The following is a 26,363-nucleotide window of genomic DNA, read 5'->3' as shown; positions in this document are numbered from 1 at the left end:
CTTCTCCAGGGGAGACTGTGCCGGTTTTCTGGTAGAAGTCAAACCCTAAAGCAGTTTTTGAATTAGGGCAAGAAGGGTATTTTGGTCATCCGTGCCCAACACCTGCCAAGTGTCGGACACACATGGGGTTTGACCCTGATTCCACACAAAAATCATGTGCTCAACTTACCACAAGAATTGTAGGTTTTTTTTTCCACTTTTGTTATGGACTTAAATTTTTTCACAATTAAAACAATTATTTAAAACCTTTTTACAATATCTGGTTTTTTAATGATTGTTCAACTTGTAAACAATTTTTAAACATTAACCTTTTTTAAAAATTATATATTTTTTATTAAATCTACATGGCAATGTTTTATTGGATAATGCTCTACAGTAGTAAATTAACGAAAATCTTAACGAAACTTCACGATATGAACTACTTGTGAGCACAAGTGTTAATCTTAAGAACCATTAGTTGACTTTGTGCATTTTATTATTATTATTATTAGGAGTAAATTGGCTTTTGTTTTAGGGATGATGTGTTAATTTTGAATTCCTAGAATAAATTTTAATGCGGTGACATGTGAAGGGCAAAAGTCAAGCATATCCAAAACCTGATAACTTCATGAACCTTATGACGTTTTGTAATAATAATCCTTTTTAAAATGTAAATAATTTTGCACACCACTTTAACCTAAGGTGTATCATCACCACCATTCTCAATTTTTGACACGGGTCCATTGGCATAAGGGAGCTTTAGTTTTAAAACACAATATAGTTTATTAATTTGAAAGATAGGAATACAGTTTCATCTAATTAGCATCAGGCCAAAGACCAAAATGTAATACCTAATTTTACAAAAATATCATTAAAAAATATCAAAATTACACACAATGCCACTCCTTCTAAGGCAAGCATACTATGTCAAATGTCCATATCCGGTCACCCGCCACTGCCACCATCAGGCCAGCCAGCCGCCGTCGTCTACAGGAGACCAACTTCGTTACCATTTATTCACCTTTAAAAAAAAAAAAATTTGTGTCATTGAAGGGAATCGAACCTTGACCCTCAAAGGAGAAAGGCTCACTCACAAACCACTACACCAGTCTTGATTTTTTAATATTTATTCAGTTATACAATATTTATATAAACAATCAACAGTTTTTTAAAAATAAAAAAATCATTTCAACACATATTCACACGAGAACTGCAAATAAAAACAGAAACTGCAACAAAAATACAATGTATATATCAATTATGTTATAAAAAAAATAAAAATGAAAACGAAAACAGCTACAAAAATAAAAATTAATTTTATAGAAGCAAAATGGAGGAACCAAGATGAAAGTACTAAAATTGAAACTGCGATGCAAAAACGAAAACTGCAATGTAGAAGCGGAAACTGCAATGCATAAACAGAAACTGCAATACAAAAATGGAACTTGCAATGTTGAGTTTGGGCAAAATGCTCAGCTCTAGAGTTAAACAAAACAAAACAATTTTTTTATTTATTCAAGACACGTTGGTAAAATACTCTGTTTCTGGCAATGCAATTTTCAAAAGTCCAATTTTGAGTTCCCTTTCTCTTAGGTAGTTCTACTTTTCTCTTGCCCACCCAATTCCTCATCTGGGTAACCTCTACTCTTCAAATTAGTGAGAGTGAAGGCCAAGGAAAGAGAAAAAATCCAATTGTAATTAAATGAAAATTGCAATGCAATTTCCGAAAGTCCAATTTTGAGTTCCCTTGGTCTTGGGTAGTTCTACTCTTCTCTTGCCCACCCAATTCCTCAGCTGGGTAGCCTATACTCTTTAGATTGGTGAGGTTGAAGGCCAAGAAAAGAGCAAAAATTCAATTGAAATTAAATGAAAACTGCAATGCAGTTTCCAAAACTATGTACAATGTATTTTTGCAATACCATTTTCAAATCAAGACAAATGCATAGTAAGTGAGCTTTATAATAAGAAGTTGCAGCTAAATTTGATCATTGCCTAACATAAGATAATTGTAGGTCATGATAAGGAATAGGACATGATTGCAAAAAGTATATTAATGTGACTAAACTTACACCTAGAATCAGATAATTATAGGTCATGATAAGAACCTCATTTTTTTTTTCACCATAAAAACGCATGGGAGAAGTACTACTTGACAGTGCGACAAAATATATTGCAATTCGATATAAGTAAGGAACCAAGCTTAACAATAAAAATTGTAAAATAGCCTGATTACTCACTGTTGATATTCTGTAGTGCTGTCTAGCAATTAGTTTTATTACAGGTTAATATCAATTAAAACTAGGGATGGAAAAATTGAACACAAGAGGTAAAACTATAGACTTCCTGGTATGAGCAAAGTTGTATGTGTTACCAACCCATAGCAATTTCAAAGTTAAAAAAAAAAAAAAAAAAAACTTTCAATAAGAACTTGAAAGTAATATTCAGAGGTATTTATAGACGTGAAGGAGGGCAGTACATGTGTGGTAAGTGATAATGCCACCAGGTTTTCAGATGAAGCGAAGCTACCACTCTAATACATTCATAAACGAACTCAAAACACAACAAAGTAGCTACAGTTCAAATCTCAAAACAACACCACCGAAATTAAACAGAAAAAAAATGTAGAAATGCCCATTTCCAAGTAATTCAATCGCATAACATAAAAACCAGACCACATCACTTGGCTCCCTGCAGTGCGCAGACCAGAATGCATGAATTCGTTAGTTATCCACAACCGAATCCCGGCTATCTAAGATGTTGTTTTCATGACCAGCTTGAAGTTTATAAACATGTCTTCATAGTAAACAGCAGCTGCAACAGGTACCTGTCAATGTTGACAGAAGCAAATTCATACATTAACGGACGAAACTGCTGATAATTCACATTATGTGTAAGGTCAAAATGGAAAACATCATAGGCTGCTACAAGGTGTAGATCTCCTTGTGCAAATCTTATGGCCAGTTGATATTCAAGACGATTAACTTCATATAAAGGCAACACACCTTGTTATTATTTAGTGCAGTGATGTCATATAGTGAAGGCTAGTCCTTTTTCTCAGCCAATATATGAGCAGCACCTTTGAATTTCCTTAAGGCATGAATCTCATCAAACATCCATGGAAAGATCATCTGCAGCAGCAAAAAACCCAGTTTGTGTTTGTGAGGTAGTAGTCAAAGTTGCAAGCAACAACATACTAGAGGTCAACTCCAATTTTGCTGTGTAAGACCAAGAATCTGTGAGAATGTGAAGGTAAAAAGTCCCACGTTGGAAAGTTGAGAAACATAGCAAGGGCTTATAAGGAGTTGAGCTACTCCCCCCATTGCCAATTAGTTTTCAGATGGAACCTCAACTTCCTTCATGGTATCAGAGCATGGTTAGCCCACGTGTGAAAGCCCAATGGCCAAACGTGTTCCACATCACCCAATATGTGTTGTCCACGTGTTAGGCTTGAAAATTTGCCACACGTGCGGGGGCGTGTGAGAATGTAAAGGTAAAAAGTCTCATGTTGGAAAGTTGAGAAATCTAGCAAGGGCTTATAAGGAGTTGAGCTACTCTCCGCATTGCCAATTGGTTTTGGGGTGGAATCTCAACTTCCTTCATGTGGTATCAGAGCCAGTCATTCAAACCCAACACGTGAGATCCACGTATTGGATAAAGGGTATGGATAAACATTCAAGCCCAACATGTGAACACCACATATTGGGTAAGGGTAGATGCCCAATTCAGGCCCAATCAATCAACCCGCTCTGATATCATTTTAGGATTTCAGAGGGACAGGCCCTTGGCCCACCACTAGCAACATTGATATTGTCTTTAACTTAACCACATGTTTAGCAGGTGTGGAGTTTTATACAAAAGGCCTCGATGTTATTAGGTGTGGAACAATTTATTATATAGGACTTTCTATTTTGTTAAGCTTTCGATGTGGAACTCGTGTATTCTTCAACACTCCTCCTCACGTGGGACCACTTTTTAGTGAGCCACACGTGCAATCAATTCCACATCAGTCACTGTTTTTCTTTTTTTTAAAATTTTTAAATTTGGGGTTGTTTAATTTTGATTCAATTTGGGGTTTTTTTTGTTTGAGTTGGGTTTGTTTGATTTGGGTTTAATCGGGGCCAGTCAACCAACTAGGCTCTGATACCATGTTAAATTCAGAGAGATGGGTCAACGACCCACTACTAACAACACCGATATTGTCTCTAACTTAACCACCTACAAAGTCCAATAGGTGTGGGGTTTTATCATAAAAGGTCTCAGTATTATTAGTAGTAAAACCATTCATTATATTTTGTATTTTATTTAATCAAATTTCCAATGTAGGACTCATAAGAATTTGCAATCCTTTAGGTTAGGAAGCACATCAAATTCCTATCAACCAATATCAAATTAAAATGTTGAAGAAACACACAGGTCACCAATTCAAGGACAAAGTAAATCAATTAACACATAACAGCAGCACAGGGGAGCTAAGCAATCATACTAGTACAAACTGTTCGACCTGATCTTTATGCTGATTATGGTGAACAACTAACAAAACCAGGACTGCAATCGAGAAGAGTCCAAAAGGAGCCCAAATTTAATACGAAAACCTCCTTTGAACCAAGCACCGATACTCGGCTCGTGACGATGATGATCTCCTATACGCGTCTCGCTCGCTGTGCGATGTCGCTTTGAAGATCGCCACCTGAAGGTCTGACGCTAGGTAGATCGCTACGGTCGTGATGCCGATACTCGTCTAGTCCTTGTCGATTGCTAACTTTAATATCACGATGGAAACAAAATATTTGAAAATGGCGAAAATGTAAATGTAACTCTTATATTAATCATGCTTTTAGCACATGGGCTTACTAACTGGTCTTTGACAAAATAAAATTTAAAACTCATCCACTTTATCCAAAACAAAAATAAGTAATGTATCAAATGCTAATTACTAAAGTTTTTTGTGGGTAAACACTAATTTTTCTTTTGCATAATCATAGTTAACTATTTACTTTGTATTTATGTAACTGTGGTTATGCCCATGAACACGTGTCAAGTATTAAAGTGGTGGTAAGTGTACACCTTAGGTTAAAGCGATGAGCAAAAAATGCTCATTTTAAAACTAGAGAGCATGATTGGTGATGTTTTAAGAAAAATCTCGTCTTTTTAAACATCCCACGATTTGTAGTGTCATCACTTTATCTTTTCTTCTTTGGTAAGCAATAAATAGACAAATTCAAATAAAAAAGAGACATATTCTCTTAGTACGAGTCCTTTCACATTACCTAAGTAATTGACAGTCGTTAATTAATGTAAAACCTATTCCACACTTGTCAATAGACTGAAGCTAGAACAATACCAGAAGAGCCACTATCCCAACTTGATCCACTTGAACCTATTAGGTGTGCCTATAAAGGGAGGTTAGTAGACATTCCAAGGGGCTATTGATCTTGGTATGTCAAGTCTATGTGCTGTATAAATTTACTTCAATTGCTACACAATCCCAAAAAAGATTAAATGTACATATCTTGATATAGGGGTTTCTTTCTGGTTTTGGTCAAAATATAGGGTAGGTATTAATACCATGCAAATTTTTCTGCAAAAAAGCATGTGCTCAATTTACCACAAGAAATTTTTTAGAAAAAATAATAATAATAATAATAAATAAATAAATAAATAAGAGAAAAAAGAAAAAGAAACGTGTGTGAATATGAATGGGTGTACAGTAACAGTCCACATTCAATCACTGGTTTTCAGTATCTAAAAGATCCGTACATTTACTCTCAGTTTATTACACATTTCACTGCGTGGGCCCCACACTTCTTAACATAAATACCAGACAGACATCTTCGTCCACTGCTCGCAAACAAAATTAGAAACCAGAAAGAAACGATGGGAGGTGGTCAGAGGCGGACGACCCAGAATCAAACTACGTCGTCGGCATCGTCGTCATGCTGGTCGCATTTCTGGTCGTCGGCTTTAAGGACCAAACCCTTGGGCTCTCCATTGGAAGTTGCCGTCCGCACGAACTCCGGCGACGGCCTCGTCCGTCGTCTCGGCATGTTTGACCTCATACTCCTCGGCGTCGGCGCTTCTATAGGCGCCGGCATATTCGTCGTCACCGGCACCGTCGCCCACGACGCTGGCCCTGGTAATAATGATCTGAAGTCTGAACTCTTCAATTTTAATCTGTATGCTTAATATTTTATTGACTAATAGTTCAGCTGAAGAAAAGCTGGAGTATTTGTTAATTGCAGTATGAAATGGATTAATGGGCAGTTTTTCAAATCCCAATTTATCATCTTTACTAGATAAACCATAATCTGCAAATGAATTGTCATTTCTTGAAGCATACCTAAGTACATATTTCAAATTGAGTTTTTAGTTTTTTTTTTTTTTTTTTCCATCTTAGAGATTGTGTTGGAATTTATAAATTTTTTTTTTTTTTTTTTTGGGTGCCATCTGCTGTTAGCATCAGCTTTTTGGAGATTTGGAAATTTATAATTAGTGTTTTTAAAAATTAGTAATGCATAAGGATCTTAGCAGAGCCAATTTTGTTTATGTTGGGTTCTCTTTGAGTGGATTAATATGAAGTTTGTTATAATGATGCAGGAGTGACTATTAGTTTCATTCTTGCTGGAGTTTCTTGTGTGTTAAATGCACTCTGTTACGCTGAGCTAGCTTGTCGCTTTCCTGCCGTTGTTGGTGGAGCATACCTTTACACATACACGGCTTTCAATGAGCTCACTGCTTTTCTTGTTTTTGCACAACTTATGCTCGACTATCATATTGGAGCCGCTAGCATAGCCCGGAGCTTAGCAAGCTATGTAGTTACAATTCTAGAACTATTCCCAATTTTTAAGGAAAACATTCCAGACTGGATTGGACACGGTGGCCAAAAGTTCCTCGGAGGAGCTATATCGATCAATGTATTAGCTCCTGTTCTCCTTGTGCTTCTTACTGTAATCCTTTGTCGGGGTGTAGGAGAATCCGCTGCCGTAAACTCATTTATGACTGCAACAAAGGTGCTCTTTCCATGTATTTTCTTTAAGTGAAGCATTGCACTAAAAGTGTTTGCGATTCAAGCAGGTGTATTTATATTATGCCAATTTTCCTGCAGGTTATCATTGTTATTATTGTCATCTTTGCTGGTGCTTTTGAGGTTGATACTTCAAATTGGACCCCTTTTGCCCCAGATGGTTTCAAACCAATATTGACTGGAGCAACAGTTGTATTTTTTGCATATGTTGGATTTGATGCAGTTGCTAATTCAGCTGAAGAATCAAAGAGGCCGCAGGTATGCCACGTTTGGAGTGATTAAACTTCTTTTGTAGCCAACTACTTTAGTTAATCTGATGAGTATTCTGTTTATATGTGTAGAAAAGATCTTCCACGCCATCTTATTCTATAAGAATTTCTCATCATTTTTTTTTCAACGTTTATATTTCAGCGGGACTTGCCAATAGGAATCATCGGCAGCCTTCTAATATGTATTGCATTGTATATTGGTGTCTGTTTGGTGATCACTGGAATGCTACCTTACTATTTACTTGGGGAAGATGCTCCATTGGCTAATGCTTTTACATCCAAGGGATTGAAATTTGTTTCAATCTTAATCAGTGTAGGTGCTGTTGCTGGACTTACGACTACCCTTCTAGTTGGTCTGTATGTTCAGGTGAGCCATTTTACCCCTCACTTAGTTGAAGTGACCTCTCATCATGTAGCATGTGCCAATTTAAATGATGGATTGTTTCTCATGAACAGTCTCGATTATATCTTGGGCTTGGAAGAGATGGTTTACTACCTTCAGTGTTTGCTAGAGTACACCCAAGATGCCACACTCCCATTCATTCTCAGGTCTGGGTTGGTATTGTTGCTGCCGCCTTGGCAGGCTTGTTCAATGTGCATATTCTCTCGCACATTCTTTCAGTTGGGTCATTGGTAAGTCACTGTCCAAATTTGTTTGTAGCATATAGAGGATGTTAAATGAATGCGCTTTAAAATATGGGTTGAGGCTGTTTCATATATTTTGAAACTACTATAAAATTTATCATTTGCCAATGACATCATTATCTAGCTTAAGATCTATTGAAGATGGCAGTGGCACAGTGCACGGCATGATGTGATGGATAGCTGTAGAACTGTAGGAAATAGTTGCATGGCTTTTGGGGTTTGTATTAAGATTGGTATTATCAGGCATTTCTTTGTTGCTAATACTTTCGGGTGTATACACCTCACCTTGTATTTTGGCTTGTTTCAGACAGGCTACTCTGTCGTTGCTGCATGTGTTGTTGCTCTTCGTTTGAAAGATAAGGCATCAAGTCAAGTGTCTTCTTCTACCTGGCGGGAAGGTGTCATCTGCCTCTTAATAGTTGCATGTGGTGGTTTTAGTGCTGGACTCTGCTACAGATTCAGTGTTTCAATTGTTTTTCTGGTGGTAGCTGTAGTTGTGGCAATACTTGCTATGGGTGCTCTTTGTTTCCGCCAAGTAAGTGACCATTGTGTGCTGTTATTTAATTGGTTGCAGGATTCATAATACTTGTTGGTAAATCAAAACCTGAAATTTTTAGTGACTACCTAGTCTTCAAGAGTTAAAAGTGTGTGCCCAACCTTATGCAATATGGTTTTAAATTGAATCACGGATAGGCTGCATGACCATATCTCTTTGTATCCCCCTTTTCATCTTTATTTTTTTCTCAGGTTTATGCCGATCTGCCAGGGTTTTCTTGTCCTGGTGTTCCTATTGTCCCAGCCGCATGCATCTTCTTCAACATGTTTCTCTTCGCCCAGGTACTCTTTTAGTTCGCCAGAAAAGTGGTAATGAAAGGAACTAAATCAAAGAGTTCAAATAACAAAGCGGATGAGTGATAAGTAATTTATTCTTTTGCAGATACACCATGAAGCATGGGTGAGATTTGTCATCCTTTGCATTATTACAGTTGGTATTTATGCATTTTATGGGCAATATCACGTGGATCCGAGTTCAGAGGAGACTATTATTTATCACCGAGCGTCAGGAGAAGAACGGTAAATAATTTCTTTAGTAAATGGGCCGTGCATTTTGGTTTGGCACCTGTTACAGTGTTAGTTGTATGTACTTGTTCCATGGTAGGTTGTAGTAAGATGTATCATTAATTCATAGTCCGTTAATTTTTCCAAATAACTTTGTTGGAAAGAATACCACTCATTATATTCATTGAGAGATGTATATAAATAAATATACATTATAGATTGTTAATACTCATTATAATTATCTGCTTGAGTCTGGTGTTGAAGGTACTTCTGTATTTATGAGTTATATGAAACAAATATTTGGTCAATGATATTTAGTACTCTGGATGGATTTGAATCTACATTTTTGATAGACTAATCGTGAAGCTTCATCACTAATGCTGCAAGCCATCACTAATGCTGCAACTGCAAGGTATTTGGTGTGCAAATTCTGCTTTCAAAAGCAATTGGAAGTCCTTTTGAAATGCTATCTGGAACATCTGAGTTCTAAACATTGTATTTGTGGTCCATATTGAATAAAATTCTCAATCTTGACCCTCTCCTCTAGAGCCAATTTTCATTCCACTTTTCTATGTTGTGTTGGCTTGTGGTAATCATCCTTGATCTTCCAGGTCTAAAGCTACTGCAGCAACAACGGAAGGGACCTCGACTGAAAGTCTAAAGCCTACTCAAGCTTAGTGTGATCGTAGCCTTAGAAGTTTGAAGTATCCTGCGACTTCTGTATAGCCTTAGGGAAATATTTTAGCATACCAGAGTCCACCATGTTAACCTCAGAATCTAAGACCACAATGAAATTGTTAGTTTCTATAAAACGGGTTTTATAGGGTACCGCCAGGTTTGACAATTTACTTGCGTAAAAGTCTTAATATCAAAATGAAAAATTATTACTGGAATCAAAAGTTTCTTTCAAAGGTTTCAATTCTGGTTTTCTCTTGTTGACCTACACAGCATAGCTTCTAGCCGGCACTGAGGCATTTTCTTCTGTATCTTTTGCAATGCAATTGAAGTTGGACAGAGCTCCAGTCTTATTTCCCTGTCTTGTTTCCAAACTGTTCCTGCTATTCCCCTTTATCTTCCCCTTATTCCCAACCATAATCCCAAGCCTTAAAGAACAAAAGAACCTCAAAATAAATAAATAAATAAGCTACCATGGCAAATAGGATCGATGGGTGACAACAATAGCACCACTCTTAAAATCCCTTTACCAATTGGTTTTTGTAATGAAACCCTACAATAGATAGGTGATTTGTGGACTACAATAATATTCAATAAATTTACATGCACGCAACTCAATTTTTATTTGTGAACACAATCTTTGTCAACAATTGCGAAATACATGAACTATTCTTAAAGAATTTTAGTTACACAATATTCCTTTTTCCAATTACACATGAGCCTCATCCCTTACTCTGCAGCCGAATTCGAAATTCATTCCACAAAATAACCATGTGTTGGCCATTTCAGAGAGTGCAGATATGTCCAGATGCCCAAATGGGCAAAATGTTGCCTCACCATTTATTCGCATACAAAATCAGAGTAAAAAGCCAGGACAGTCCTCCTTCTGCAGTTTTGAATGCTTAGCAGTTCCACATCAAACACTTCGAACTGTTTGGAGCTGAAAAATGTAGAAGGTCCTACCTGTAAAACAGATCGCATGTTATCAATCAAGTTAATTCGACACCAACAATATGGAAGTTTAATACAAACGCACATGATTCCCAAAAAGAGAAGAAAAAAGAAAGCACAACAATCCAATTTCTTGATCAAAGAATATGCTTATGTTATGATAGCTCTGCATCTCAGGACCCAAGCTGCCAGCAATGTAAAAACAATGACATTTTGTTGAAACTTGAATCTTCCAATTCTTAAGTCCTGAGATGTCAAACAACAGATCAACGCCATAGGGTTGAATAACCATAGACTGAAAGTTGGCTTCATGGGCTCAGATTTTGCAATATATCAAATCAGGGTGGTCAAATAAAAATAAGATAATTAAGAATTCAAGGCATTTGTTAGAACCTTAATAACTAGTCACTGTACAGAAGAATGCCTCCAAATCAAAGCAAATGGAAAGGATCACAATCACAACAGAAACTTGCAATTGCAAGTCTACTAATGTTTTGCCTCCTCAACCATGCCAAAAATATCTTAGGTGAGGTGAATTACGTAGGAAGAAAATTGAGAGAAGTACACAGAGTACTAGTAGAACATTTTGTATAACTGCGGAGTCTTTCTTAGAGCAACCATATTTAGTATAATTCGACATTTTATAGTCTTTATAGTAATTTAGTAAGGGAATCAGAGAGATGAGTAACTGACCGGGGGTCCAAGTTCTGGTGGAATGATTATTCTTCTTTTCCCCCCAGGTTTCATGTCACGAATTCCTTCTTCAAATCCTGTAGTACTTCCCAGTTTAGCAACTTCAACTACTAGTTATCTTTCCTCCTCCCCCTTCTCACTTCCTTTTTGGGAGTGAGGTAGAGGGGCCAGGGCAAAGGAGAAAGTACACAAAATTTTATGAACTCTAGAATTGATTTCACTTTTAACCTGGGACTAATGCATTAGTGCCCATGCGGATTCTGGCAGGAGAACCCTGTGTGTAGCTGCTGTCAATACGACGGCCTGACTCATTGTAGCCAACATAGTGGAACATCACCTGCAAAGTATCTAGAATCAGAGTAGGTCATGGTTGGAGAAGAGTTTTATCAAAAGTTTCAGTGATTCACATAAATTTAATGTCAATTTTTTAGGGGGAAAAAAAACCAAAGTTAAAAGTTGGAAGGACTTTCTTTTTCCGAGTAAAATTTTCAAAGATGTCTTACAGATGACATGACATAATCCTCTCCCCAAATTTTGATATTGCTTCAACCGTAAATGTCAAACTGTGATATATTTTGGAAAAGAAAATGAAAGAAAAACCTGCTGACCAGCCTGTGGGAAATCACCTTCACCAACTACAAAATCACGATATATAAGCCCTGAGTCACATTTTGTGTAGTTCTCTGGCGTTACTACCTGAACCTGAAAACCTGATACACATGTTCATACACACATGTTGGATCCGCCGGGATGTTTAGAAAAGCAACAACAATGATTATGGCTGGAGAGAGGTTCTCTAATTGAGGCTTGAAATTTTATCATAGTAACAGATGACCAGGAAATGCAGTTATTGAGCAGATGATTTATGGAAAACAATATGTCAGTGTTTGTATTTGCAAATGTAACAGTGGCACAAACCTTCTCTAATGAAACTTGGAAAGTCTTCGGGTGCATTATTTTCTTTCTGTATCCGCTTGTTTTGTTCAAGTAAGCGTCTTTCGTCAAATTGACTTTTACTCTTTGTCTTTCCAGAAGAAGATAAAGTTGGAAACAAGCTAGTTGTGACTGAAAGAAATAGGAGAAGCCTACGATTCACATTCTCTTCATAACGAGACATGCCGCCACTCTTTGCCCCGGACCTGCAAATCAAAGATTTGTATAAGCGACATAAATATTTTTTTTTTTTTATCAACAGAATAAGGTAGGTAAACATTAATCTAAATTTGTTAACCAATTAATCAAAACCTAACCTGTCATGTCTCAAGTCGTGACTTGAGCAGCATTGTATTATTTGCTTATTCTGAATCAAATGAATCCTTAGTAGGGAAGCTGGAAGAATTCTGTTTGTCAGTAAGTAGATATTGACAAGAAAGATAAGTAAAACATAATTATGCTCACGGTTTGGCTGCTGATAAAAAAAGAAAGAAAAACTTCATAAACTCAACGCATTATGTTAAAATAGTAAGAATCTGCTCATAATTTCATTCATTCTGTCTGGAAAGCAAATGGAGTAACACGGGTTTCTTCTGCAATAATTTGAGAACAACAGAGGAAGTGTTGGCATGTTAACCAAGATGAAGAATAAATTTCTTTTAAAAAACATGTATATACATAAATATAAACAGGGCACACATCTATCGTGCGTAGTTACGGATATGCTACATTGCACAACACGATGGGATGTGTTTACTGCATGATGCAGTCAGCATAACCACGCGTATTAGGTCATGACCGATGATCCCTAGGAAGTAAACTCCTTGTTACAATTGTTCACTCATTTCCTAACCACTTAAAACTTTTGGGGTAGTCTAAGATGATATCAGCTCTCGTTCTGAGAGATCTTCTCATCTTCAGTGCCCAGCTATGTGTTAGTTTTCTGCAGTGCAAGATGTTCGGCATATGTATATATATGTGTGTGTGCGTGTGTGTTCTCTCCACAAGCAAGATTGGGCTGCACATGAGAGACTGTTTGTTCAATACACATTGTTAGCTCATTCCAAATACGTTAAGCTTTTGGGGCACAACAGTAGTCTACCATGGTATATCAGAGCTTTGGTTTCAAGAGGTAATGAGTTCAAAACCTCTCACCACACCATTTTTCAGTTATCTATTATTCTGTTCAGGACAGGGTTGGACGCGCGAGGAGAGCGTTAACTTGATATAGATTATTGATTCATTCCCTAATATCTAGTGTTTGCTGTGTGAAGCTAACAATAAAAAATGCGATTGAATAGTCCTGAGACTCATTAACGAGTACAAAATTTCAATGATCTAGAGACCCAATTTTGCCATGAGAACATGAAACAGAACTAATATAAAGCAGAACAACTTCTCATGTCTTGGAATGGCTGTGAATTTATTTGTAAACAAGAAGGTGAGAATTTCAATTGCAGTTCTTCATGTTATCATGGAAACTGAAACCTACACTCTTGAAGTATTTTTCCCATATAAGTTAGAAAAGCTCATTTAGTAATTGACAAAGACATTAGCTTTGTCTATGCTGCAAACAAATAAGCAGAGGCAATTTTTCATAACCAATTTCTGGGTCTTCTCATAAACTAAAAGCTGAAACACCAAAAGAAAAAAAGCACACTCAAAAAACCTCTGTTTAGAGAAATCTACACTTCTGGGTTAAGTGTAAAGAAAGCTGAAATTCAAATTTTGAGCAAGTAACAGTATCCTATTCCAAATGCACCCATGTGCATATGCATAAATACATACATATATATTTTTAAATACACCGAGAGAGAGAGAGAGAGAGAGAGAGAGAGAGAGAGAGAGAGAGAGAGATTACAGGGTTTAAAAGATGAGGGAATCATCAGCATGACGTCTCTTGGGTTTTAAGCTTCCGGCATAAATGGAGTTAGACAAAGAGCTAAAGACACCCAACACACATACACACACACACACAGAGAAAGAAACCGTTTGCTGTTATTTTGCTGATGTTATCTGTTCAGTTTTCTGGAAAGAGGCAAATAAATATCATTCCACTCCCATTGGTTCTTGTAATATCATTTGCTGCCCATAAGGTTCTTCAATATTGCTAGGGGAACTATAAAAATCGGCAAAGCAGACCCAAATGATCTTACTGTTGTTTGGGTCCAATTCGATCCAAAGGTATTTTTGGGTTGAGAAGAACCGAAGGAAAATAGTAAGTTCAATCAAGGCTATGTTTGGTCCAATGGGCCGAATAAATTTGGTTTGGTTCAATTTTATAATAAAAAATTAGGATATGATGAATTTATTTCCAATCCTTCAAAAAGATTTCCTCAAAATACCGATTTTTTATTTATTGGGGAAGGGAATTCGAACACACGATATTAGATGCAGGTGTAACTACTCTAAATCACTTCAACTACAAACTCTTGCCTAAAAATAACGATTTTACTCTCCATTAAAATAAAATAACTGAAAAAGAAAAACACCCCGCCCCAACAACCTTAATTCTACCTTAACCCAAGTACAAGAAATGATCTTATCGTGCGGGTAAGGACCGGATCACATGCCTTGCTTTGCACAATTTTTAGCATATAAGGCTGATTTGCAAGCTCAAGCCTAATTGGCGCCAAAACTACCCGACTAACTAATTGATAACCTTAGTTAACAACCCAGCTAAGTGAACAATGACAGCTCAGCAATTCTTGACACATCACAGGTGACCTGGACCAATCGCAAGTTCAAATCATGCTGACTACTTAGCTGACATGGCATTATCCTCACATTACCCCTCCCTCACAAAATTAACCTCGTCCTCAAGGTTGAAAACCCAGGAAACCTGCTAAGCCAACAATATCCTGCCTCAGCACCTTCTCAACAATTTAGTCTGCAACTTTCTGCTGGGTGCACCCATTAGAGTATTGAAGGTGGCAGGCAGCTGTGCTTTTGATTTCATCTCAGCAAAGAGACCTTCAGCTTCTTCAACTTGGTTGGAAATACAAAAAGCACCTATTAAAGTATTATACACAATGACATTGGATGAGATTCCTTTCTTCGCTCTTGAGCACCCAAAACTTCTTTTGATTCCATTTATCGCATGTTCTGCTTGTGTCGCCATATGATAGTATTCTTTACTTTCAGCTTTTGAACTTGTTACCTGTTTCTTCTTCTTTGGAGAACTCTGTTTTATAGAGTCTTGAATGTGGCTATCGCTGGTCTTTTGATCTCTATATGATTATATACCATGAGAACCATGAGGCAATCAAGTTACTGTTGCAGATTATCCAGCCCATATTCAAAGTTATTGTTGCCGTTAAAGTAATAGAACACAAAGTGGAAATCTAGTCGGAATAGTATTTTTAGTGGTGATTTTGAGATAGAGAAGGAGGGGAGAAGGGGGTCGTTGGGGAAAGGGGAGTCGCCGGAATGGCCCCATGTGGCCACGCACAACAGAGGTGATCGGGTGGGTGCTTGGCTGTTGGGTGTTTTTCTTTGGAGGGAGAGGTGGGTGTGGTTTGAACAGATTGAGGGTGTCAATAAAATTCCCCTTAAAATATTTATAACTTCTCTACTAATGAAAAATGGATCATGGCATTTGGAGAAACGTGTTTCCAAAATGCGACAGAAACTATAGGAAAATAGTAGTGTGATTGAAAATGCTTTCTAAACATCTACCTGGTCTTGTACAGCAGAAACAAGAAATGCCCATCAAATGAATAAAGTGTAAATAAATAGATAAACACTTTAAGCTAGAACAGGATGAATGGTCCATCTTCCCACAACTCTATAGAGCATTATTAGTATTTTATATATGATCACCTAAAGCAATTACCACTCGTGCCTAGCCCTTTTGACCTGTCAAGTGATGCTACTTTTTGAAGCCTTATCTGCTCTCGAAATTTGGCTATAAACTCACCGGCCTTCTTATCAACCTCAGAGTCTGGTCCTGCAACATTGACAGAGTTACATGTAGCAGCAGCAGCAGCAGGAGGATCAGCATCTTCATCTTCTGAACTTACTAGAAAGTTTTCGGCCTCACTTTCCGAGTCGTCTTCAGACTCTTCGGCAACAACATTGCCATGAAATTCTTGCATCTCTTTCTTCTGATACTTGGGAATTGTTGGCTTTGGCATGTGCAAGGAATTGCCAAGATCTAGCTTACCAGTTACATTGTCAAAAAACTTCTTGTCGGTTCCTCCATTTTGAATTATATCTTTCCTCATAGATATAGCTCCACCATTATCACACATCTTTTCAACCTTGTCATCAGTGGTCAGTCTACTTGGTCTGATTGTTCTAACTGATCTTCCCCTTAATGAAGCTTTAGTGAGGCTTGCAGGTTTCACATCTGATCTCAAAGAAGCTGGCCCTAACTCTTTGTTACCCAATTGATCCTCTTCACTTCCACTTCCACTCAAGCCCTTGAAGTAATTTTCTGAGCTTCTCCTCAAGTCCTCCTCATGGAAAGAACCAATGCTATAGCCCCGAGAATGCAGTGTACTCATTGAAACTTTTTCAGTAATTGGTTTTGGTGGTGATGAGGGTAAGCCTGAAGGAGAAGACCCTTGAGAACTCTTCCTTTTCTTCAAATTATTCATTTTTGAGTTCAGAGCCTCTGAAGATATAGAGCGCGCAAAAGACTCCTCTTTTGGTGAAGAAGACATGGAACTAGTTTGAGAAGACTCGGAAGAGAAAGACAATGTGGACCGGAAGGACCGAGTTTTCATTGATTCAAACTGAGTTTCATCAACTGACAGTGGCCTAAAATGTGAAGGACGACTACTACTACCTACCCTTTTCCCCATTTCCATCCTTCCCGAACTCGAACCCCTATGAACTGGGAAAGGTGCTGCAGTGGCTTCATTGAATTCCTCTTCCAAATTTAGAGGACCCAAATCACCAAATTTCCCATTTCTACTCTTATCAGAACTATTAGGTGAAAAATTAGAACTTGAACCAGACTCACTCCCAGTCACAAATTCAGAACTATCCTGGTCTATTACCCTTGATTTCAAGCTCCGAATAGGCAACCCTAATGGCTCAGAATCAACAATTGATCTGGGTTTACCCCATTCATCAAAACCATAATTTGGTTGAGCTACAAACACCATTGGTTCACCATGAAAGTACTGAGAACTCCAAGCTTGAGTTAGATTATTCTCCTTGTACCCATATGAATTTTCAGAACCACGTTCATGAACTGGCAAACTGGGTTTGCACTGGGCATCAAAACCAGTGCTTTCATGAGAAGATACAGTAACAGGGTTACCTACAAAATACTGAGAATTCCAACTCCCAAGCCCAACCACTCTTTTCTCATCAGACCCACATGGGTTTTCATATCCATCATCAAAATTTGATGAAACAGGAAAAATTCTTGGCATATAAGACTCTGAACTACCAAGATTTGAGGGATTCTCAAATCCCCTTTCAACATTTCTTCTGCTAAACAAGCCATAGGACACAGCAATGCCAATGAAAACAAGGTGAATAAGCTCCCAGAACTTGGTGAGTATGGTGTGGTTGATAAAGTCAGGAGCTTGTGAAGGAAATAGTGGTATAATCATAATAACAAGGGCAAAGAAGAGAGCTTTAAAGAGAAAGTGCATCGTGTAGGACTTACCTTGTTTAATGGGGTTTGGATGAATTGCTGAGTTTAGCTCTGAATATGGGAAATGGGGTTTTCTGTAAGGGCTTGGGTCCTCCATTGATGAACAGGTGAGCCTCAGAGGAGCTTTTTGCTTCTGTATGAAATGGAGATGGTGAAGAAAGGAAGACTTTGAAGCCAAGGAAGAGAGAGACAGAGAGACAAAGAGACAGAGAGAGAGTGGAAAAAAGTGTGAGGAGGGGAAGAAGAATTCAAAAAGTGCGGTGTCAATCATTATGACCGTTTAGTCAAAATGACGATAATGCCCCTACATTTTGTTTGATTTTACAACCTTTCATAGAACGTGGCCACCTTATCTCTTAGGTCTTGGAAGTCATTTGATCGAGACAAAAGCAATTTACCAAACGGTGCAAAACGACAGCGTTGATTATAATACTTTAATTATAGCCCTGGCCCAAATTGCACGAAAATACTTCATGATCGACACCAAAACGACACAGTTTTAGTCGCCTGGCGCGTCACTTTCTCGGGAAAATGTTTCCCCAGGTCTTTTCCGATTGGCAGATGAGAAAATCACAGTGAAAGAGAAAAAGAGAGAGTGTGAAAAATGGCAGGAACAGAGGAATTTGTGGAAGCAGATAATGCAGAAGCCATAATCACCAGAATCGAACAAAAATCTCGAAAGATCGAAAGCTTACTCAAACAGTAACACTCAAATTCTATTCTTCTTTTTGTGTGTGTAATTTTCTATAAAATCGCTTAATTCTTTTAACTGTTTAATTCGTTCTCCATTTAGATACAAACCAGTCGAAGCTCTAAAAACTGCTCTTGAAGGCTCACCTCCCAACACCCGAGACGAACGCTGCAAGGTTTGTCTTTCTCTTTTTCCCATCTTCTGTTTGGCTGCCGAGAAAATATAACAGGAATAGAAAATTGAATTGCAAGTTTAGAACTTTAGTTTCCTTTTTGTAGTGTTTTCCTTTGATTTTCTTGGGGAGCAATCAGAAATGTCTCCCTGTGTTTAATTTTACTGCTGTTGGTCTGTTTGGTTTAGAAATGAAGAGAAACTGATGAGAACTTTTGGCGTTTTGCAGTCTGCAAATTGGATAATGGTGCATAGAGCTATTATGGCTATAAAAGATGTTGATGGAATGTTTTCTTCTTTGGATCCTGAGTACTATGATATTCTCATGAAGTGAGTGCTCCCCAATATCTTTTTTCTTAACTATCATTATTTTCAGCTTCCAGTATATCATATTTCATACCTTAAAAATTCTCATCTGGTATTGCTTCTGCGTATTTTCTTTAATTTATCGAATTGAAATTTGTGTTGATAATAAATTGTGTTCTTACGGACTGTTATAGCACAGATATTTGGTATTAGTTTTATGCACAGACTGCCTAATGTTAGTGCATGTTCAATGAGCTTTTAGCCATTTGAAGTTCTTTAACCAAATATAAAAGTACACACAATGAGAGTATACTGCAGTAGTTTCAGTTAGGCTGGTCGAGAATTTTCCCACACGGAGAAACAATTTTTGTTGAGCTATAGAAATGAACTTGAATTTGATTTGTTACGTAGGTCTGAAATTCTGGATCATGGGCTTGGCTTTTTTTTGCGTGCACTATCGATATCTTTTAGATGGTGTTTTTTACAGGCAAGTTACCAATATTTGTGTTTGTTAGGCAATGAAGAAACAGGGACCTTCACTGTCCGTCATTCAAGCCTTAGAGAGATTAATTTGAATCAAGTAGGGCAGTTAAGTATCTTATATCTCCAAAGGATTCTAAATTGTGTAATTAGTAAATGAGATTTGGGGAAAATAAAGAACGAGGCCCCTTGTAAGTCTGTGACAGCATTGCATTTTATCCGTATGCTCTTTCCTGGCATTTAACAAACACATTTGTCTGTCTACATTTCACAGCATTTTAATCTTGAGAGTGGCATTTTTTGTAAAACAAATGGTCACCTTCTCGGGTGATCAAAGTATTGGGTCCAAAAAAGTCTACAAGAGAATAAAATATCTGAAGCTGCTTCAAAGTAAAAATTGGGATGTATATCTTTTTTGTTTCTTGTTTTTGTTTTTTCTGTTTCTAGAAGTCAGGTTATAGTCATTAGGGCGTTTCTCATATGTATGGCTTTGTGTTAGCATCATATAGGCAAGTATTTTTCGCCAAAGTTTTAGAAGATTTTAGGTATATATTATTTCTACATACGTTTCCGATTTCTTGCTGTTATTCTCAGTAGTTTTCTTTATTATTATTTCTCCTGATTTTCCTTTCCCTTCTTCATATATAGTGATCTTTGGGATATTTTACAAGTTGCGGGTTTTCATCTTTGAAGGTACTTGTATAGAGGCTTGTCTACTGGAGATCGGCCCACATGCGACCAGTGCCTTCGGATTCATGAAAAACTGACAGAGAGAGCTGGTTTGGGATGCATACTGCGGTCCCTTGCGGACACTGTCAATACAGTTTGATCTCAAGACAATGTTAATATCCTCACTTTGCAAACTACAACACGCAGTGTCCTCTTGTTGATTGTTGAAACTTCACAGAAAGTTCTTGTCCGGAATCTTTTGTATGTTATTGATTTCTCTTCCTCAGACAGTTTTGTGACACAATATCAAATCCCTCAATGCATTTGTCCTTGCAGGTGCACATGATTTCCCAGGACCCTGTGGTCTTTCTTGTGTCTCCCCTTTTCCCCCCATAACCTTTTTCCCTTGTTTTTGTTTGTGTTGGCTTTCAGAGGATTTGTAACCATTAATATGACATATATTTCTACAACCTCCATAGAAAAAGAAACGTATTTTATCTTTATTTCTATTTTAATGCAGAGAAAGTGAGGTGATCAACTTATTGGTGAACCAAATGCTAAAGATGTGGTTAATCTTTAGCTTATTGGTTGATGGTGGAGACTAACGCAGATATTTAAATATATTTAAGTTGAAAATGCGTTCAACTGTTTTGGCAAAGTAGACTAGCCCTTTTCCATTTTCATTAGTTGAGATTAAAGTTTGGTTAGGTAGCTAATTACTCTCCAATATTTGGCATCTTCTAACCATCATTATATTGGTTGCTATTTTCATAGCTATTCAAGAAAGGGAGAGATTAGCATGGATTGTCGACAATTAAGTCAAAATCTAAAGGAATAGGTTACAACAATTGACATTCAAAGGCCAACTTTTCCACTGAAATTATCATTAAAAAAATCCAGGTTCTCCTGTTACCGCTGAAATTTTCCTACTAAACACTTCCCATATATAAAGATGACTTTTTTTTTACTTGGTCACCAACTTTTTAACCCTCATCTCCATCTCACTTTCATAACTTTTGCTATAACAATTGGTAAAAAGCCCAAAATTTGAAGAAACAAGGGGTGGCTTCAACTGACAAAACCTTGTCCACTACCACTACCACATTCCCTTCTCCTTCCATACACATTCTCACCCATTTTCCTCCTAATAACCAACCTATGCTTCTGTCTAAGTCATCCGCTTTCCCATTATACTTCCAACCAGAAGTTACGACTTGGGTGCGGATGCATCAAGTGGTCGGCGTTGGATCGGCAATGTAGCCCATGGGCTGATCGGGATGGGCCGCTGGACGTTGGGCGGACCACTTTGGCAGGTTTGGCCATTTGCAGGAGATGTGGAGGAAGCAGCGGCAGCAGCAGAAGATGACAAGGACGAGACGGCCACACGCTCGCATGAAGGGCACATGGTGAGGGTTGTGGGAGGGCTCATTTGCATGTAGAGCTGTGGTGAAAGCTTGAGTGCTCTAAGCTCTTGCACTTCCTTCTGCAACCTCCTGTTGTCTTCTGTTAGTTTCTCACAGCATCTCTTTAGCAACTCACAATCCACCTCTGTTTGCTTTAACTTAGTCCTGCATTTTATTTAACAGATTAACAATGAATGCAAATAGAAAAGTGTTATTTTGAAAGAAATGATTGGTTAGTTAGAACCCATTTTAGATTTTACCATGAACCAAACAAATAATCTTTCAAATTCTAAAATGGAACAGGCACCTAGGAAAACCCAAAAGAGCAATGAAGTTGGTAGACATGATCATCAATGTCTCATTTAATTACAGGCAACATGTTTGGGGAATATTATTTATGGGAACCAACCAGATTTGGCCTCATCTCATTCAATGCAGACACATGAGAATTGTGAAAGCAATTGGTATGTTACCAAAAACAAAACAAAAACTAGTTTAAATGACAATTCTACCCCTGGTTTCCCTTTGATTCCCAACAATGCCCTCCAACTCGGTGAAGAATTTTTCTCACCTTGCCCTCCTGTTCTGAAACCAAACCTCCACTTGTCTTGGTCTTAGGTTCAGCTGCTTTGCCAACGCCTGCTTTTGCCTCTGAACACAAAAAGATAAAGAGGGTGAACAAAAACCGCCCTTGTTTTACCATCAAAACTACACAATTGCCACTGAAGAAGAGTGAAGAACATAAACCCAAAGTCGAAAAGACCCAAATGCCCTTGTGAAATCATCAAAATAACCCCAAGAAAAAATAGCGACTGACCGGATTCAGAGTGTTGTGCTCCTTGAACGTGTCTTCAAGCAGCAAAGACTGCTCCTTTGTTAGCCTGAGCTTCTTCCTCGACAGGTCGCCACCATTGCCATCTTCATCGTCACTTCCATGGGAGCACGAGGTCCTCTCAGCCTCATTCTCATCGCCAATGGGCTCTCTCTCGCTCCTCTTCCCGCTCAGGCTCGACACCGTGCTGTTAGGCGACGAAACCCCGTTTTCCTCTTCAAAATCCGCAGCTTGGTTCACGTCGATTCCTCTCAGACACGACCTGGCATCTGGGTTTCGATCTGTCAAGCGATTGAAAGATGTAAAACACCAATGAAAATATAGCAAGGCTGTAAATAAAGATGTCATTGTGGTGATTTCAGAAGTTAAAAGTTGTGAGCTTTTTCATAAAAATACACAGAAAACCTTAAATAAAACAGATCTGACAGCCCAAAATTTTCCCTTTGGATTTCAGGTTGTGTTTTGAGGAGGAAAAAAGAAAACCCAGAAGAAGATTCAAGGAAAATGGGAATAAAATAGACAGAGGAACAAAAAATTACCAGGAAATTGAAAGATTTCATTCCAGGAAGTTCTGTGTTGATGATTTTGCATGGGCTGTGAAGGCTTCTCCATGAGATTCAAGCGCAACGAAGACTCATTCTCATTGGGTTTACATCCCAAGCTCAAACTCAACCCTAACCCCAACCCATCATCTTTCTCACCCATTTTTTTTCTTCTTCTCTCTCCTTTACCAAAAGAGCCAAACAGGGCAAGAAAGCCAGCTGCCAGAAAACAGAGAAGCAAAACAAAGACTCTTCCTTTCCTTGTTCAGATATCTGGGTTTGGGTCTGATTCTCTACTGTTTGGATTCCAGGAAAGCAAAATGGAAAGAAGGGGTAGAAAATGGCTGGGCTTTGCAGCAGGAGGTGTGGCTCAGAGTTTTTCCTTTTGCTTTTTGCAGTACAGTAAAAGGAAGATGGGACTATTTGTTTATATACAACAATAGATACAGAGAGAAAGACATGGGAAGAGTATAGAGTTAATCATGACTTGTATCAGAGAGACAGAGAGGGCTATTGCCTATTGCCTATTGGCTCTATCAATGATGTGATGTGATGCCTCCAATAGCTCTCTCTAGCTTGCCCTGCTAGACTCATTTACCAACAATTTTAACCATGATTAGGTGTGTGTTTAACTGTGGTTAAAATGAGAGTTTCTTTCTTTTTCTGGGATGAGAGAGTTTAAAAGTTAAAGTTTTTCTCTTTTTTTTTTTCCCCTTAAATAATGAATTAGTAAATTAAAGTTGCTTTTAAAGCTGTAACTGAGTTCTAATTCTAAATGGAAATTACTGAAATTTTTAAATGTATTTTAAAGAACCCCATTTTAAAAAATATAAGTAATAATAATAATAATTTGACAATTTTTACAGATTTTTTTTCAATTAATTCCCATTTTTAAAAGTAAACAAAGTATAGAATATTTGACAAATTTATATTTCATAGGTATTTTCTGAATTCTCTGTATATTGTATTTACAAAAATTTATTTTTTTATATATAAAAAATAATTTAAATTATTTTAAATTAACAAAAGAAGAATCGAACTCGAATACAAAGAATGGCGCATTTATCATAGCCAACTGTGAATTTAAGTTTTTCATTATTTGGCAAAAGAAAAATAAAATTAGATGTAAATGATTTTCATGGCCAGGCTTTATAATAAGCTTCGGTTAAGAAAGCAACTTTGTCGCTAGTTGACCTTTGACTAGAAGATTATATGCATTCTTTAAATACCCACGCGCCCCTCGTGCTATGTGACTGATAGTCTGTTTATCCCCAGATACAGATGGGACCCCCAAATTGAATGGAGCACGTGAGGAGCGTGGTGTATTAGGTGGAGAGAAATTAATTATGAGGGTGGTTTTTGATTTGGTTGGGTCAGAGAGAAACGATGTTGAAAGCGTAGGTTACATAGAGAGATGGGGTTGGGGCATTGGTTGGTATTCAGTTAGGTTTTTGGGAAAACTGCATCCTATTCATGGGGATGGGGGGAAGTAGGAACATGGAAATGGTTTCCAAATTGAAAGCAGAATTAAATGTGAATTGAAGTCAAAGACTCAATCAAGACAATTGGTCAATTGATGTTTCACATTTATGAATTCCATCTAAGAAATTATGCAACATTAAAAAAAACAAAACAAAAAAACCCCCTTATTGGTTATTTTTTAAATTCATATACTATGTAGATATTACAGTCCTGATTTCTTGAACTACAGGGGTTCAAGAGATTTGTGATCACTCACTATTAGATGTAAATTCAACGTTTCACTCACTCTTGCACTCCTTCTAAGAAACTTTTTTGAACCATTGGATTAATATCCAACGGTAGGTGACCACAATCTCTTGGACTCCTATGGTCCAATAGATCGAGACTGTATAGAAACCAATCCTGATTTCTTGGACTACAGGAGTCCAAGAGATTTGTGATCACTCACCGTTGGATGTAAATTCAACGGTTCACTCACTCTTGCACTCCTTCTAAAAAACTTTTTTGAACCATTGGATTGATATCCAACGATGGTTGACCACAATCTCTTAGACAATGTAATACAATGTTGAAATTCTTTTGAACAATTTTATCAACAAAACAAAAAAAAGAAATTCTTTTAAACAACCTCTTATAAATCTACATCAAGTGATGAGGTGTACGCCATGTGTCTTTCCCCAATCCACAAAGGAACCAACATCTCCACGTTTACAATTTGAAGGCAAGCTTAAATTATTAAATAGAACATACATACTCATGCAACATTATACGAGGCTTCTATGTTTCCAATGTACTAATACACCACCGGTGCCAATTTGCACTTTTCACCGGTGCCGCTTAAGGAGCCGGCGTGGAGTGGGTTGTAGGCGAATTTCAGGTGGTTCAATTCGTACAACGAAAGGGTGAATGGTCAAATCGCGATTCTAGGGTTAACAATCAAAAACCTCATGGCTGTTGAGTTGTTGACAAAGAGACGGGGAGAGCAGGGACGGAGGCACGAGGGGACTAGTGCAGTCATTGGGCCCCACTAAATTTTTTTTTTTTTTTTAAGAAAGTACTAGCATGCAACCCAATTTCTTCTAAACTAAAAGTCATTTACCAAGTGGATCATACCCAACAGACCAAAATACTATGCAACCAAACCTACATTACCACACGGGCCTACTAGCCAACCAAATTTATTACAACATACGCTACAAATTCCCAAAAGGATTAGAATTATTATTATAATTATATATTTTCTTCTTGTAAAAATCAATAAACCTACTTTTTTCTCTTTTCTTGGGGCAGAAACACGACCAGCCAGTTACCTGAGAGTTTTTTTTTCTTCTTAAATTCTAACTATATCATCAAGTTTTTTTTTTTATTGATTTTAATGGGTCTTTCAATTTATGTGTAGAATACCAAAGGGAAAAGGCTTTGGAGATATTTGGTAAATTGCTATTCAACTCTAATTATGTATTTGTCTATTCCTAAACAACGGAGCCTTAGTGGCCAAGTAAATGATAAATTCTTATTTCTATTTGCAGTAGGAAATCAATCATTGAATACCAATACAAATTGGATTTAGGGAGGGTTTGGGTGATGATTGGACTGAGAAATTAGCAAAACAAAGATCATGATGGACTCAGATCTAAACATGACTAAGATAAAGTCACCATAAGGAACTTATTATTCATTAAACCAAAACAAAAAAATAATAACAATAAAAGAAGGTACGGAAAGAGAGAAGGGAAAGAACTCATTATACATTACTTGTGTTAACATGTTTTAAAATAATGAGTAAAAAGTTAAGGGAATGAAATTTATATTTACAATCCTCATATGTCTCTTTTGATATTATTTTTCTTTTAAAAGAATAAGTTTATAACAAAAATGAAACTTTAATTAGAGCACTTTCAGTGGTTCCTTTTGTCATAGCAAAAATCCCCTTAGGCTGGCAAAACAC

The 26,363-nt window shown here is 37.4% G+C and overlaps 5 protein-coding genes across 9 annotated transcripts; 2 read left to right on the top strand and 3 right to left on the bottom strand.

The window, feature by feature from the left end:
* LOC18769543 (cationic amino acid transporter 9, chloroplastic) lies at positions 5,811–9,901 on the top strand. 2 transcript variants are annotated; one of them, XM_020557073.1, is made up of 10 exons: positions 5,811–6,112; positions 6,574–6,986; positions 7,082–7,258; positions 7,412–7,636; positions 7,726–7,902; positions 8,222–8,449; positions 8,662–8,751; positions 8,852–8,988; positions 9,327–9,385; positions 9,585–9,901. In XM_020557073.1, the coding sequence occupies exons 1-9, from the start codon at positions 5,854–5,856 to the stop codon at positions 9,349–9,351; spliced, it is 1,731 nt and encodes a 576-aa protein (XP_020412662.1). In that variant the 5' UTR covers positions 5,811–5,853; the 3' UTR covers positions 9,352–9,385; positions 9,585–9,901. The 2 variants fall into 2 exon arrangements, with proteins under 2 accessions (XP_020412662.1, XP_007204888.2); XM_007204826.2 differs by lacking the exon at positions 9,327–9,385.
* Positions 10,174–14,297, bottom strand: LOC18769078 (peptidyl-prolyl cis-trans isomerase FKBP20-2, chloroplastic). Of its 4 annotated transcripts, none has more exons than XM_020557074.1 (7): positions 14,087–14,297; positions 12,543–12,621; positions 12,211–12,431; positions 11,901–12,002; positions 11,521–11,640; positions 11,293–11,369; positions 10,174–10,611 (listed from the first exon to the last, which is right to left on the bottom strand). In XM_020557074.1, exons 1-7 carry the CDS (start codon positions 14,115–14,117, stop codon positions 10,489–10,491), a joined length of 753 nt encoding a protein of 250 aa, XP_020412663.1. In that variant the 5' UTR covers positions 14,118–14,297; the 3' UTR covers positions 10,174–10,488. The 4 variants fall into 4 exon arrangements, with proteins under 4 accessions (XP_020412663.1, XP_020412664.1, XP_020412665.1 ...); XM_020557075.1 differs by having other exon boundaries at positions 11,919–12,002; XM_020557076.1 differs by having other exon boundaries at positions 12,543–12,632; positions 14,087–14,296.
* Positions 15,858–18,060, bottom strand: LOC18769783. The gene has a single exon (XM_020558440.1). It carries the CDS (start codon positions 17,934–17,936, stop codon positions 16,044–16,046), a length of 1,893 nt encoding a protein of 630 aa, XP_020414029.1. The 5' UTR covers positions 17,937–18,060; the 3' UTR covers positions 15,858–16,043.
* Positions 18,316–20,659, top strand: LOC18770171 (actin-related protein 2/3 complex subunit 5A). Its single transcript, XM_007202684.2, has 4 exons — positions 18,316–18,541; positions 18,633–18,705; positions 18,931–19,031; positions 20,181–20,659. The coding sequence occupies exons 1-4, from the start codon at positions 18,444–18,446 to the stop codon at positions 20,314–20,316; spliced, it is 408 nt and encodes a 135-aa protein (XP_007202746.1). The 5' UTR covers positions 18,316–18,443; the 3' UTR covers positions 20,317–20,659.
* Positions 21,005–23,782, bottom strand: LOC18770003 (homeobox-leucine zipper protein HAT3). The gene is made up of 4 exons (XM_007203076.2): positions 22,931–23,782; positions 22,377–22,672; positions 22,131–22,210; positions 21,005–21,724 (listed from the first exon to the last, which is right to left on the bottom strand). The coding sequence occupies exons 1-4, from the start codon at positions 23,094–23,096 to the stop codon at positions 21,364–21,366; spliced, it is 903 nt and encodes a 300-aa protein (XP_007203138.1). The 5' UTR covers positions 23,097–23,782; the 3' UTR covers positions 21,005–21,363.

The sequence above is a fragment of the Prunus persica genome, chromosome G2 (genome assembly GCF_000346465.2).
Source record: "Prunus persica cultivar Lovell chromosome G2, Prunus_persica_NCBIv2, whole genome shotgun sequence".
In the NCBI taxonomy this organism is placed as follows: Eukaryota; Viridiplantae; Streptophyta; class Magnoliopsida; order Rosales; family Rosaceae; genus Prunus; species Prunus persica.
Note: the sequence above shows the minus strand (reverse complement) of the source record. Positions and strands in the feature narration are given on the sequence as shown.

Coding starts and splice junctions, on each gene's coding strand:
- LOC18769543 (XM_007204826.2), top strand. CDS start 5,854: ATGGGAGGTGGTCAGAGGCGGACGACCCAGAATCAAACTACGTCGTCG. Junction 6,987..7,081: donor CATTTATGACTGCAACAAAG/GTGCTCTTTCCA, acceptor ATTTTCCTGCAG/GTTATCATTGTTATTATTGT. Junction 7,259..7,411: donor AAGAATCAAAGAGGCCGCAG/GTATGCCACGTT, acceptor TTTATATTTCAG/CGGGACTTGCCAATAGGAAT.
- LOC18769078 (XM_020557074.1), bottom strand. CDS start 14,117: ATGCTGATGATTCCCTCATCTTTTAAACCCT. Junction 12,622..14,086: donor TCCCTCATCTTTTAAACCCT/GTAATCTCTCTC, acceptor GAATTCTTCCAG/CTTCCCTACTAAGGATTCAT. Junction 10,612..11,292: donor CACCAGAACTTGGACCCCCG/GTCAGTTACTCA, acceptor TCTGTTTTACAG/GTAGGACCTTCTACATTTTT.
- LOC18769783 (XM_020558440.1), bottom strand. CDS start 17,936: ATGGAGGACCCAAGCCCTTACAGAAAACCCCATTTCCCATATTCAGAG.
- LOC18770171 (XM_007202684.2), top strand. CDS start 18,444: ATGGCAGGAACAGAGGAATTTGTGGAAGCAGATAATGCAGAAGCCATA. Junction 18,542..18,632: donor ATCGAAAGCTTACTCAAACA/GTAACACTCAAA, acceptor TTCTCCATTTAG/ATACAAACCAGTCGAAGCTC. Junction 18,706..18,930: donor CCCGAGACGAACGCTGCAAG/GTTTGTCTTTCT, acceptor GGCGTTTTGCAG/TCTGCAAATTGGATAATGGT.
- LOC18770003 (XM_007203076.2), bottom strand. CDS start 23,096: ATGGGTGAGAAAGATGATGGGTTGGGGTTAGGGTTGAGTTTGAGCTTG. Junction 22,673..22,930: donor TGAAATCTTTCAATTTCCTG/GTAATTTTTTGT, acceptor ATCGCTTGACAG/ATCGAAACCCAGATGCCAGG. Junction 22,211..22,376: donor AGCACAACACTCTGAATCCG/GTCAGTCGCTAT, acceptor TTTTGTGTTCAG/AGGCAAAAGCAGGCGTTGGC.